Below are 15,210 nucleotides of genomic sequence, written 5' to 3' on the forward strand. Positions count from 1 at the left end.
GCAATGAACATGGGACTGAAAGTATGAAAAGAATAGATTTATTTTCAAGCTATGGTCCCTTTCATGGCCTGGAGAAAACTAGTATACACATATTAACTTTATGGAGATTTTGTGTTAATACTCACATAGAAGTAGATCCACATGAATTTTTTAATGGTCCTACATCTCAGATATAGCTGTTATGATTCCCTCAATACTTCATGAAAAGCTTGTTATGTAAGTTGATGTCATGTTATGGCATGTCATATCATGTCCTATTGAAATGTATCATACATTCCATAGATAGATAGACAGACAGACATACATACACATACACATATATACATATATACATATATACATATACGAGACATGGTGGCTCAACAGTAAAAAATGCTGTTAGCTTGTTACCTGGATAGCTGACAACCTGGGTTCGAGACCCAAGTGCCCTACAATGGGGTGAACTCCCATTCCTGCTCCAGCTCCTGTTCACTTACCAATTCAAAAACATGCAAATGTGAGTAGATTAATAGCTACCACTTTGGTGGGAAGGTATAACAATATTCCATGTGCCTTGGCCACATGATCACAGATAATGTCTTCAGGCAACACTCGCTCTCTCAGCCAAGAAATGGAGATGAGTACCGCCCCCTACAGTCAAATATTCATGAATTCGTGAAGAGGAATTATATGTCTACACAAACACAGAGCCCTAGAGTACCAGGCTTGAATGGGGAAGTGTTCATATTCTTGTTCAGCTTCAAAGTTTGGACCACTGCACTTTAAGCAATGGGCCTGGTGGCTCAGCAGACTAAAAGCATTGTGATTAACACCAGCTGTCTGCAATTACTGTAAGTTCGAATCTCACCAGGCTCAAGGTTGACTCAGCCTTCCATCCAATAAGCTGACTTTGTATAAATATACAAAAGTATGAAGGCTATTGCTTAACGCATTGTAAGCCGCCCTGAGTCTCCAGAGAAGGGCGGCATATAAATCAAATTTTTAAAAAAAAGCCTCATCTAACATACAGGGTTATTTCCTTATTTATATAGGAAAGGGTTTATATCTGCTTCTCCTTGAGTTCTATGGGGGGAAAAAAGCAAGATTTTAACCATTCTAAAGTTGTAACTGCCCTGCCCTAATTCTCAATTGTTACTCTTACTGTTCATGAAAGTCCACTTTCTTGGGCAAGTCTGTTTATTAATTCTGTGAAATTTCAAAAACTTAAGGATGAAATAAAGACAGGAAACATGGAAAGAATGTTCCTGGCTATCATTATCTGTAGAATTGTATTGGCCAGAGGCCCTTTCTTAGTGTGTGGGGGGGGGGAAAGGTGAAGTATTTCTCAAGTTGTGTACCAATTGTGTTGCTCCTCCAGCGATCCAGTTTGTCTCTGGTTTCTATCACAATATATTTTGAAAGATTATCTTCTTCCAACAGGTCATGAAAAAGAACAGAGCTGAAGCTAAAAAAATAGGACCTTTGAAGTTAGCGGCTCTGAATGGACTAACATTATCTCGTCTTCCTCTGCCAAGTGAGGGGAAGGAAGAGTCTCCCAGAGCAACAAATGATGAACGGGTTGGTCTAATGTTTGCTTAGGATTGTGACTGTGTATTGAAAATTCATATCCAGTGTTTAGCTATTCAAACTTAGCTATCCAAATCCATTTTGGATACAAGAACAGTATTAGGATTAGTCATCAGCCTATCAATCATCATTTTCTTTTAATTACTTAGGGTACATATATATTTTGAAGTTGGATTTATTTATTTAAGTTTAGTTAGTTATCTATGTACTACTAAAACTCTCTTGCAAAACAGTGTGTCATAGGGAAACAATTTTTGAACTAACATGCCTCAAATGGGCTAACGTATAAAATGTGTCCAAAATACAGAACATGACTCTCAAAAGAATAAAATTTAGAAAAGTTGTGGCTGGTTTACTGTTGCTGCTGCTATACTGCCATTGCAGTCACATGATCTTTCATTTTGAATGTTCTGTGAGTTTCAGCCAGTTTCACTCCCTCACCCACCCAGCAGCAACCACATATCTGCTGACAGGGCAGGGCAGGGGAAATTTGCAATAGTCTCTGCCAGATTCCCACAGGGAAACTCAGTGGGGAAACTGCCAGGAAATTGGACATTTCTCCTACTCCTACTGCTTTTTTGCCCGCCCTTTGTCATTCTATTTCTCTGTTTAGATAAAGAAATATCTCTGAAAAGATGACCAAGGCACAGTTTGTATAGTTCCGTGATGGTGAACCTATGGCATGCGTGCCAGAGGTGGCATGCAGTGCCTTCTCTGTGGGCACACGAGCAGTTGCCCAGCTCAGCTCCACCACGCATGTGCACGTGCCGCCCATCAGCCAGCTGGTCTTCGGGTCTCTGCCGCGCATGCGTGGGGGGGAGTGCATGCAGGATGGCCACAGGCGCATACATGGGGGCTCATGCGGGGGACTGTGGGTGCATTGCATTTTGGGGATTCACACGCGCGCACACACACACACACTTTGGACACTTGGTCTGGAAAAGGTTAGCCATCACTGGTACAGTTTCTTCATTAGAAATGGTTTAAAAATATTTACTTACCATGATATTTGTTTCCTAGAACAGGGGTCCTCAACTCCCGGGCCACAGCCCACTACTGGGCCTTGAGCCATTTGGAACTGGGCAATGAAAGTGGTGGGAAACCGTGTGCATGCACATCACTTGTGCGAGCAACAGGTGAACGTGTGTGCGCACATTCCATTTGTTTGAGCAGTGGGCACATGTGTCTGCTGCTTATGCAAATGGAGCTGCAAGCATGCACATTTGCCTGCTGCACACATGGGACCATCCTCTCCTCCCCCCGCCAGTCTGCAAAGCAAAAAAGATTGGGGAAGTCTGTCCTAGACAGCCTCCATACAGCAAACAGTTGTTAAAAGAAATGGTAGATAGCAACCATTATATTATTATAATCTTTTGAGATTGGTTCCTTGTTCTATGTGTCTAAAGAGTAGAGTCCCTAAATAAACTTCAGGATCTGTTCCATGATGACATTGAGCTTTCCAAATTATCCTTGGCTTCATTTCATTTCGTGGCTGCAGTCCTCATCCGCTGTGAACTTGGAGCCAAAGGTTTTATCTATACATGCATCTAAATTATTTAATTTGTTTTGGTATGTTTGCCAGTGTTTGTAACAATGAGAAAGAACATACAACTATTTTAAATACGTTACAAACCATTAAGAAACTTGGCTTAAGGGGAAAAGCAAGAATGTTTTAGACAAACTCAGATAATGTAAAATGGGAAGTTATATATTAATTGTTTTTTAAAATAACCCATATTTTTACACTACCATATATTTATTGAGGGAAAAATCTCTAGTATAATTCCATCTGTTTTTCTGTATTTTTAGTTTAAAGGTTTGGAGCAACGGTTAGACCAAGGGATGGTGTTTACGGAATATGAACGGATTCAGAAGAAAAGGCTTGTAGAAGGCGACTGTTCAATAGCCTGTCTCCCAGAAAATGCAGAAAGGAACCGATTCCAGGATGTGCTTCCTTATGATGACACCAGAGTTGAGCTGGTCCCTACTAAGGAAAATAATACGGGCTATATCAACGCATCACACATTAAGGTAGGGTTAGAAATAAGATGTGTATTCATAAACAGTTCTTCCACTTAAATTTCAGAAACTTCTTAAAATATCGGTCTTCCCAATATTTGAGATCATACATATATATATATATATATATATATATATATATATATATATATGTATGTATGTTTTCTCAGGTTTTCACGGGTGTTTGTATGTAGGTCTTTGGTTATTCGAGTCTTCTCCCACGTAAAATTGGAAGTGTCTTGGCGACATTTTGACGAAGTCTCATTCGTCATCTTCAGGCTGGTGTTCTCGGCTTCGTACTTCCAGGAGCGTGCTCCTGGAAGCACGAAGCCGAGAACACCAGCCTGAAGATGACGAATGAGACTTCGTCAAAATGTCGCCAAGACACTTCCAATTTTACGTGAGAGAAGACCCGAAGACCTACATATATATATATATATATATATATATATATATATATATATACACACACACACACACACACACACATACACATACACATGTTAATATAATTGCTTGATAATGATAAAAGATTTTCAGTCCAACATAGCAAGAAAGCACAAATTGGGGAGTCGTTATTGGCACTGTATAAGATTAAGAATGTAAACGTAAAATGATTTCTTAGCCTTAGCTTCACTCTGAAATCCACTGAAAAAAGGCATTTCCTGTCCCCCTCCCCCTGAAGAAATAGTCCTAGAAAGCATCTTTTTATCATTCTGATTGGCATGTTTAAAGGAAAGAGTAAACATTTATTTAGTTCCATTCTTAGCATTTAGGCTTTTTTGTTTCTGGGATTAAATGCATAAATTAAAGAAGATGGCTGGGTTTTTTTTCCTTTTCTTTGCATTCCGGACCAGTATCTTTTCATAATCTTGGCATCTATATCCTATTTTTTATTCTACAGGTCTGTGTCGGGGGCATGGAGTGGGATTATATTGCAACCCAAGGTCCTTTGCAGAATACATGCCAAGATTTCTGGCAGATGGTATGGGAGCAAGGGGTTGCTATTATAACCATGGTGACAGCAGAAGAGGTAAATCTATCTTCCTGAATCATATCTCAGCCCTCAAAAATATAATTTTGAAATGAATGTATAGGTCAGCCTTTGGTTTAAACTGATTTTTGTCTTGACTGGATTCCAGAAAATGATGTAGAGAACTAATATGGAAAATCATTCAAAACCAACACAACACACCCAGTTTGGTGCCTTTTAAATGTTTAAGGACTGTAACTGCTAGAATTGTCAGCCTGCCTTTTTCTATCTGAAAATATGGGAAGTTGCATTCCAATATCTCTGTAGGATATCAAATTGGAATGCAGCTGATTTAGGAATCAACTGTAGACATTTGGATGTCTCTTGATCATTGTATCTTATTGGCCAGTGCAACTTTCAACTCAATTTGGATTAAAGGTATTTGAAAAGATACCTCTAAGATTAAGGGGTGAAGAATTAGTAAACTCCTTGGCCAAAAGTAATCATTGATAATATATTAAAAATAAGTCTTGTGGAACATTCTGCAGCGACCTCTTTATTCTTTTGCTGATTAGACATTGTATTTGCAGGAAGGCGGTCGAGAGAAAAGTTTCCGATACTGGCCACGACTTGGTTCAAGGCACAACACAGTGACCTATGGGAGATTCAAGATCACCACTCGCTTCCGGACAGATTCTGGTTGCTATGCCACTACAGGTTTGAAGATCAAACACCTCCTCACAGGACAAGAGAGAACAGTTTGGCATCTTCAGTATACTGACTGGCCAGAGCATGGCTGCCCAGAAGACACAAAAGGGTTTCTGTGTATGTGCTTGCCTTTTTTTAAAATATATACTTACTGTTCATTTTCTATTATTTCTTCTATTTTGTGAAAGTATATGATAATCAAAACCTGCTGAAACAAAATAGATCTGGGGCTGATAATTGCCTGCATGAAAAACAAAATCTGTAGATTAAATTTTTAAAAGGCCTGCCTGTAAGGCTGGAGATATAGGAGGTATCTAAAGAAAGCCTTGAATACCTAAGTTTTGCCTTACAGCTATGGTTCCCCAGGTCATGTATGAAGTCTAAATGCACACCTTCCATTATGTGCATAGTGATCTGAGTGCTGTTGTGTGCAATTGTAAGGTTAGCCTATCCCAACATCAGCCCTGAAATACATTGTAAAAATACTGAAATCTTGTAAAGTTTAATGTTCTTACAAGATTTCAACCTCTTTGTGTGTGTGTGAGTGAGTGAGTGTGAGAGTGTGTGTGTGGAGGGGAGAGAAAATGCAATTTATGTGATATGTGGATACCAATAGTTGTTTAGGCTCTGAGCTAAAATGGAATTTACTGCAATATGAAAGAATCATTATGCATTTTATATGTTATTCTTAATCTTTCTTCCTCCCACATTGCCATAATGATAACTGAGCACACTTTTGTTTTCATTTCTGCTTTTTTGTTCTGTTTGGAACTTTAGTAATTTACTCATTTAAAAAATCGGGTCATTAGGTTTTAATCACAGTTTAATATGGGAATACCCTTGAGGGGATACCCATTGAGAAAGAGAACTGGAGAAATTGTTGTTAAGGAGACACAAGTAAATTCATCTCATTTCAGAAGGGACGGTTGTAGAGAGCAAGCAAAGCTGAAATGTACTGAAATATACCAACATTTCATTGAAAAAAGTTAATTCTAACTTTTAGAATTAACTCCTAGTTAGAAGGCAAAATATTTAAACAGAATGTATGTTTATTTATATGTTACATTGTGCTGAATACAGGTAGTCTTTGTCTTATGACTGATCATGTAGCAACCGTTGAAAGTTGCAGCAGACACATCTGGGTGGTACTTTTAACCTGGATCACATGATCACATTTTGTGTGTTCAGCAGTCAGTCTACATTTACTTCTGTTTGCAGCATTTGCAATCAGGTGACTGTTATTAATACTATTTTGTTAGAAACCTGCATTTACTTCTGGTTTCTGGCAAAAACCCCCACCCATTGGGGAAAATTGGATCTAATGATTGCGGTGTTCGCTATGACCACCGCAAAGAATTTCATCAAATAGGATCTGTCACATGATGACCTGTTGAATGACCAGTATGATCTACAACAGGTCATTCAAAGGGCTCAGTCAGTCATAACTTGAGGGATTACCTGTAGATATATATTCCAGGTGAGTGTTACTGTGCAGCACTGCTAAATTCTTTCTTGAATCAAAGTCAATCTAAATGATTCGATGGATACATTTTTGCAGTTTTATTGATTGCAATACAGAAGTGATTTGAAGTACCTTTTTTTCAGGATGTTTTGCATCTTATCCAGATCTACAGCCCTGATATTTTCTTAAGATCTCTTATCCAACTACTAAGCTCAGTTTTAATTTTTGAACTCAAAAGTTGAATAGTTCAATACATAGTTGGAATTTGGATGTACATTTTTCTTTCTACAAAGACCAAAAAATATATCAGTGTTATCTAATTTAAATATTTTCCCTTTCTTCTTTTCCTCTGGATCCAATAGCATACTTGGAAGAGATACAATCAGTACGGCGTCATACCAACAGTACCGCAGACCCTGCAATTCCCAATCCCCCTCTACTGGTGCACTGCAGTGCTGGTGTAGGAAGAACTGGAGTGGTCATCCTATCAGAGATCATGATTGCCTGTCTGGAGCACAATGAGGTAATTCCTTAATTTTTAAACTAGGAATTATGTGAGTCAATGGGAATTCCCTTGAGGGGATACCCATTGAGAAAGCCCACTAAAGATTATTTCATGGAGTAATGATCCTTACAATGCGCCAACCTTCTTTCATGATGGAAGTAACTAATGGACAAACAGTAATGTGCTTGTCTCCATGTTAGATTGGAAATTACAAAGTGAGGGATCAAAAACCTATTCAAACCAAAATCCACAAAAACTAACACAGACCTGTCAAACTGGCGGCCCGTGGGCCGGATATGGCTTGTGCAGACCATGGCCACCCGGGCTCCGCAAAGGCAAAAATCATCCCAATACGTCACAATCTGGTCCGTGATGCGATCGGATTTGACACCCCTGAACTAGCATGTTTTTTTCAGGAAGATATTCCTAAATACCCTTGTCAAAGCAGCGCCTAAAAAGAATATCATGTCATTTCCTTCCTCTTCTATTTCTTTTCATTCTCTGATATTTAATGACTTGTCACACAAGTGTCTATGTAGTTGTCAGTTGTTCAGGATAGTCCAGACAAAAAAACCAAAACCACAAATGCTAACATTGCCTTTGTTATATTGTCACAGAAGCAGAATCCTGCAAGTCTGAAATCACTTCCCCCCTCCTTTCCCTTTACTTTTCCGAGAATTAGAGAGGGGCCCTTCTCCATCCTCATTCCTTCTGTAGGCTGAGATGTCTTTTGTCTGATCATCACCTAGGCTGCGGCTCCTCCTCCTGTTCTTCCCAGATTATTCTCACAGTTCATTACATCAATTGTGGCTTATTATCACCACTTAAATAATTTTCCAACTTGTGTGTATGTCTTTTTAGGCACTGGATATCCCAAGAATGCTAGAAATGCTGAGGCAGCAAAGGATGATGATGGTGCAAACCCTAAGCCAATACACATTTGTCTATGGAGTTCTCATCCAGTTTCTTAAGAGTTCGAGGCTTATATAGGTTTTCTCCACTCAAGCTTCAAAAGTCTACTTCTTTGCAAGAGTTTACAAAAGCAGAAGTTTGCCTTCCAGGACTACATGAAGTTTGAAAATTCTGTATGCAACTGGACATTGCTTTGGCAGAGTTCATGTTGAAGCGGAAAGGAATGTGTGTGGGGAGTGGTTTGAAATGGGAATGATTCATTGTGTTCTTCCAATGAAACAGTATTCATAGTAGGCATACAACTGCTGATTCTAGGAAGACATTACTGCGCCGTTCTGAAAATCACGGTGGTTACATTTTTATGAATGAAAAGCTATACTGATGTATACTTGTAGATAGACTGTGGTGAAAGAAGTGTGCCCTGCCTATACAATAGTCATAAATGGCATCATTGTGCTTGAGTTTTTTTATTTCAATCTCTGTGTGTGAATGTTTGTGTGTGTGTGTTGATTTTTATATTGCAACCAGCATCACCAACAAGCCATTAAAGGAAGCACTTAAGACAGAGAGTGTTGTGCTGTTTTGTTTTGTTTTTTGCCAGAAGTGGGGCACTCGTCTAGAAACTGCAGGCTACAGACAGCACGCAATAAAAGAAATTGAGTGTTTGGCTTAAGATTTGTGACAAGAAAAGAGTTAAATGGAAGATGGTAACGGCTGGTGAAGTTTGTGGTACATTAAACAAGTAGTTGGCAAATCTTTGGAGGGAAAAGAAAGAAAATGAGATGGTAAAAGCGAGGACAAAATTTACAGCTGCTGCTGTGTTACCCCCCCAGTAGGAAATGATTGTTGAGTCACATTCTAGGTCAAAAAGTACAGTAAAAGAAAAAGGTTATCCTAGGAAATCCTATATAGCTCCTCAAAACTTCAGAAAGTAATTATTAATGAAGTGTAGCATCAGAATGACTTCTTTAAGGAACAGTTTGTTACTTCTGGTTGAAATCAAGTTGAATACAGATGAATATTTAAACATTTCTTTAAATATTTAATTTATCTAGAGAAACAATATGTTTATCTGCTTAGCCTGCAAATTTCATTTTAGGAAAAGGTATTGAATGTGGAGTGACTACAACAGAATTTGATTTAAAGTGGAATGTGGCTATTGGTCTGCATAATTTAGCAAAGTGGTGGTAAAATTGCCTTTGTTAATAATTCCCTATCAAAAAAGTAAAAAAGAAAACAAAAGGAATAAATGTTTTTAGAGTCAACAAATTTATTTGTCTTTTCCTCTGGATAACATCTCCAAAGCAGACTCTCCAATAACATTATACTAACATTAGAAAGTCTGCATATTCTTAAAGCAGAAATGACTGATGGAAAGTGTACATATGAAAAGCAAAAAAAGTTATGTATTTTCCAGTAGGCTGTATAGTGTGCCAAAGAGAATGAAAGGGAGGGAAGGATGGATGCATGAATGCTTCAGGCAGTTGTATAACACAGTAAGCACAGTATGATACTTTGAATAACATGGGAGCTATTTCTTCAAAGCAGTACTATTTGTCCTTTTGAGATTATTGTATTTTGTTAAGACAGAAGTCAAATTGATCTGTGTTTGTGGTGCAGACTCTAAGAAATATTTCTTTTACACATAAGTCATGTCTGTTCTTGCATTATACATTCTCCGGCTGAGATGTCAAAAGGTGTTTCTGTTCTGTCTAGATTATTTGATTGGTCTTCATGGCAAAAAGAACAAACAGAAAAATCAGATGGGTTGGTACCAATGGATGCTAATTTCCAGTGTGCAGTCTCAATGTTCCTTGTTTTTTCACCACTTGGGAGCTGTGTATATGAACCAGTTTTCCATGCAGCTTTTATCGGTGATAGTAGCAGTTTTTGGAAATGATCCATTTAAGATGTTGGCTTTTGCGTCTCTTCCTTGAACCAGCATCTCATTTTGGAAACACTATCTTCTTTAAAAGAGCGTTTCAAAAAGTTAGGATATCTGGCATGAACTTTTGATGGCGGGATGGGGCCATGCATTAGGGAGGGCCGAAGATACATTTGGAAGCATTGGTGGCTACAATACCATACAATAATTTGCAGAATGATGTTCCTAAAGCATTCACTTTAACTTTTGAAATGCAGTAGGGTAGTCCAAGTCTATAAAGGTGTATTCCAAATCATTTTTGAAAATTCAAAATTTAATTTTTAAGGCTTGGTTAAATACTCTCTTTTGGCTGTCCAATGTTCTGTGAAAAAATATTCAGTGTAAGTTTTCTGCCTAATGAAACTGCTGTTTATTTGGGCCTGGCTTGTGCAGCACAAGGTAGAAAGGGAGAAGTAGAATTTTAATATTATGGATGAACCTATTTATGAGGTGAGTTGAAACAACAGCGGGTCTGAGAGCTCAAGGATTCAGCTCTTGTCTGTTTCTCTGGTGGGATGTCTTCTAACTAAGTTATACTTGGTAGGGGTGGGGTGCAAGAAAGAATAAAATGATTTCTCTGTTCTGCGCTTAAATGGCGTTAATTATCATGCACTATAGAGCAAAATGAACTGCAAACTGAAGTCATCCTCTAAATAACTAAATTATATGCATTTTGCTAACTTCCATGTGAACAGTGATAGACTGTTGCAAGCAATGTGATTTATATGGTTGCCTTGCTGTCTGTGATTGTATGTGGTTTGTAGTTCGTAAAGCTAAGCTCAAGATCAGATTTATAAGCTATGACACTTACAAGCAAACATCTTAGATGACCTATTCCAGTGCAGTGAAGGAGAGAGTGAAAAAAATCTCAGTGGCACAATATTGCACTGTCCAACCTAGGTACAATCCAGAGAACTATAGGGGATTACTCCTTTATTTGTGAAGCATACTCTTTTCTTTCCTAATCTGCAAAATGTAATTTGTGGGTCAAATTACTGCAGATAAACTCTAACATTACTATGAGCAGGAGGGGAAATATTTTGAAGAATGAAAAAGACTGGAAAGAGAGAAGAATGCTCTCTGAGTTGAGGCTCTTGTTGCTACAATACTGTAGGGACCAGTTTCTTTGCCTTTCTCTAGCCTTTTGGGGGTATCAACTTCTTTTCAACTCAATTGTTGCTCTATTCTGAATGTATCCTTTGGGCATAATTTTCTTTAAACTGCATTTTATGTTTTGAACAAACTACTAAATGAACTAATATGTTGTTTGGCCAAAATCACTGTTGACATGATGCTGTGTTATGCAATGAAGTGCCATTGTGATTTTTTTTTCTTCAAAGAAGTTCCAAGGTGCTAAATAAAATAACATTTGCTTTAATATTGATGAAACAAACCACATAGTTGTGGTTACTGTATTATAATGCATGTCTTTTTAAAATTCCACTATATTTTGTCCTCATTTTTTGAGCACAGATTGAGAAAAAAAATTATGCCTAAATATATATCGAGAGAAGTTATATGCCATTTTATTTTATTGGAACCTCCTTTAAATATATGAAGGGAGTTTGAAACAATCTAAAATGAACTTCCAGGTTCCAGAATAAAAATGAGCAGATAGATTCAGTAAAATATGTTCCTATTAAATCTTCATAAAAGCTACAAAAATAACCAAACCTGGTCATACTTTTTTTACAGACAAAATACATAAAATCAACAATGTAAAACTTTCTTTGTGATGCTGTTTTCTTGTATTCATCATGGACCCAAAACATGTCCGACCTCATTTGTTGAATTACTGTGAGACAATTTGCATTCATAGGCTTCTACAGGGGTATGGAATTTATTTTGAATTATTCAGTTCTGTGCTGTTTCTGCCAAGAAACTACTTGGGAAAGATAAATGAGAGCCAGTCTAGTGGTTAAGATATCAGGTTAGAAACCAGGAGTCTGTGAGTTCTAGCTCCGCCTTAGGCATGAAAGTTGGCCTGGTGATTTTGGCCCAGTCATTCTCTCTCAGCCCAGGGTTGTTGTGGGGAAAAGAGGAGGAGGAGGAAATATGTTCTGTTTTATTTATAAAAATAATAAAGGCAGGTTTAAAAAAATCTAAATCTAAATGAAGAGTGCTGCACATTCCCATGCCAGTAGAGTCCTTCCAAGGGACTGAACAGGACTTGTTGGGAAAAAAAACTGCAATACATCATGAACATCATTCATTCATGTCCTACCATACTAGAGAGACCTGGGTTGAAGTCCAAGAAAACAGCTCCCATGCTGCTCTTCTAATGTATGAAGATGTAGAGCTTGAAGTTAGTTTGGGGCAAAAGAATTGATATTGCATGGTGTTGTATCTTGAAACAGATGCCTCAACATCCCACTAGCCTTAAGCAATTAAATCTATGCAAGGGAAAGAATGGTTTTTACACAATTTCTCCTCTTCTTTTTTACGTCAGTATACAAGGAGTTTTGCAGTACCTTCCTTGAATAATAGCGTGTCTCAAAATTGAAGTATTATTTTTTAATGTCAAGCTAGTGTTTTTTACACATAAGATCTGCTTTGTCTCTATCAAGTGTAAAAATGTATAATTGCTGCAGCTTTAAATCATGTACAATTGAGATGGGTTTTTAAAACAATGTGCAGATTATATTTGATAGAAAGGGTTGTTTTTCTTTGATATGTAATATATGTGAAATGAATTATATTATAGTCTATTTTTGCCATGAAAATAAATATTCGAAGCGCTTCAAACATGAGCTGTTCCATAATATTTATTGAATATTGATCTTTTGTACATAAATAGAAATAATACTGAATACAATATAAAACTCAATCCATTTCATAATCCAAAACAGGATACCTTCAAATATGTTGCATAGAATTGTTTATTATAAAGATTCCCAATGGTGTATTGCACGACATTTTAGATCAAGTATTTAGTTGCAGACGTTCATACTACAGAAGTAATATCCTTTAATACTGGCAAAGACTGAAGAAAACTATGTTATTTCCTAGGAACTCTGTGCTGGTATGAAGCTCAGGATCAGTTCTGTTTCTACTGTGTTATATTTGAACACAAAGAATAAAGAATTTAGGCAAATAATATTGCAAATAGCTTCCTTCAGTGGAGATTTAACAATGCTGTAAAGCTTAAAACATAAATTTTAACTCTTTGTTTTGGAGATTAAAACTTTTTTAAAAAAAATTAGTGTTAATATCTTACAAGGTTAAGGTTATTACCTAGTATTACAAATCCTATGCAAGAAGTTGAAGCCATGCAAGATTTTGACCATTTGATCCATGAATGTTGCAGGAGCCAAATTGTTGGGATTAATAAAAAGAGATTTGGTTCAAGGCCCCACTGAACTGTGAAGCTCAATAGGGTGCCCACTTTTTTTGTTGCTTCTTTGTCACAAGGTTGTCGTGCAAGAATTATTTTGAAAGAAGAGGACTCACATAAATTGCTTTGAGCTTCCAAGAGAAAAACATGTGATACAAGCAGTTAAATAAGTATTAGAAAATTGTATACAGTGCTTGACACTACATTGGGAAGAAACTGACAAACTGGAATATGTCCCGGAAGAAAACATGTGGCAAACTATTAAAGGCATGGGTATGTTTAGACTGAAAAAGAAAGGAAAGGGAGAATGCTGGACATCAGGAAAAATTTCCAAATGGTAATGATTTAGCAATGGAATAGAGTACCTCAGAAGGTACTCCTGCTGGATGTTGTAATAGATAACCTGCTGGTAATAGATTTCTGTACCGAGCAGATTAGACTACATTAGGCATGTCCAACCTTTTGGCTTGCCTGAGCTGCATTGAGTGAAGAGGAATTGCCTTGGATGGCATATAAAATATATAATATAGATAATGCATAACAAACATCCATTATTTGGGGTGGAGGGTCTTATGGGGCTGCATACTAGCTGTCCAGGGCCAAATGTGACACACCTGGACTAGATCTTCAAGGTATCCACCAACCCTTACAATCTCATGTTAAAAAACAAATTACAAGTCATCAGGAGACTCGATAAAGCATCATGTCCTGAAGACAATCTAGGCCACGGGTGTCAAACTCGCATTGTCACGGCGGCGTCATGTGACATATTGCAACTTTTTCCCCCTTTGCTAAACTGGGTGTGGATGTGACCAGCGCATGATGCATCTGGCCCATGGGCCGAGAGTTTGACAGCGCTGATCTAGGCAGAATATGAAAATACCGCCAAACCTGTTTGAAAACTCTCAATTGATGGCCCTGCTTTAGTCAGGATTGGTAAACACCGAGAGTTTAATTATTCAAAATCCATCTACACATAGCCAACCAAGTGAGAAATGTTGGGCTAATCTAAGTTCTTTGCCCTGCAATAACATCTTGAGGATTGGAGGGCGGCTGATAGATTGTCACCAGAGAATTTGCTTACCTTACAGGGCAAATTCTGATCCACAAGCACACTCATTTATTTTTTATTTTTAGCAATGGCAAATAAGCAGAACCATTTAAATAAGTGGATAGAGTTTGGAGCATGTTTGTGATGAGAGCATCTACTGCTCCCAATTGTTCGTTTTAAAGCTTTCTAATAGAAAGCTTTCCCAAATAGATAGAGGGATTTTCAAAATATTCTTGACTGGACAGGATAATGATTTCTAAGCACGTTTTGTTTGTCTCATTTAATTCCTTATTAAAATTTTACTCTTCCCTCCCTCCCTGGGTCTGAGATGATGCAGTTTTCCCCTCATTTGAGATAGGAAGAGTCATAAGAATGTAAGCCTTGTAGGATGAAAGGCACAGCTGCAAAACATTTCTGAATTATTCAGGGAAGAGGTTTCTTCTCAGCAAACCAATTTATAACTTAAAGCACCCCAACACTTCCATTTTTTAATAAATTGCAGATCCCAAATTACTTGCCCCTTTGAGTGGCAAACACCAAATTTAAACCAACACCTTTCATCTTTAACATAGCATCCTGGTATTATTTAGAGTGCTATATATTTTCAAAGTATCTGCATTTAATGAACTAAGCAACCGGGAAAGTTTTTCTTTTAAAAGGGGGGGGGATGCCAAACAGCTTGTTAATGACTATTATTTTGGGATTTTTTCAATTGAGATGATTATTTGTTAATGACTATTTTTGGAGTCCTTCTGT

The 15,210-nt window shown here is 37.6% G+C and overlaps 1 protein-coding gene across 8 annotated transcripts in view; it reads left to right on the plus strand.

The window, feature by feature from the left end:
* Positions 1-12,814, plus strand: part of PTPN21 (protein tyrosine phosphatase non-receptor type 21) — a 54,961-nt gene extending 42,147 nt beyond the window's left edge. For all 8 annotated transcript variants that reach the window (XM_034418287.3, XM_087873129.1, XM_034418284.3 and 5 more), the window contains 6 exons: positions 1,420-1,557; positions 3,376-3,597; positions 4,490-4,618; positions 5,149-5,383; positions 7,091-7,251; positions 8,095-12,814. In XM_034418287.3, the coding sequence (XP_034274178.2) occupies positions 1,420-1,557; positions 3,376-3,597; positions 4,490-4,618; positions 5,149-5,383; positions 7,091-7,251; positions 8,095-8,223 (1,014 nt within the window). In that variant the 3' untranslated portion in view covers positions 8,224-12,814. The remainder of the gene's footprint in view (positions 1-1,419; positions 1,558-3,375; positions 3,598-4,489; positions 4,619-5,148; positions 5,384-7,090; positions 7,252-8,094) is intronic.
* The last annotated feature ends 2,396 nt before the right edge of the window (positions 12,815-15,210 follow it).

This window comes from Pantherophis guttatus, chromosome 1 (genome assembly GCF_059756535.1).
Source record: "Pantherophis guttatus breed Tessera chromosome 1, ASM5975653v1, whole genome shotgun sequence".
In the NCBI taxonomy this organism is placed as follows: domain Eukaryota; kingdom Metazoa; phylum Chordata; class Lepidosauria; order Squamata; family Colubridae; genus Pantherophis; species Pantherophis guttatus.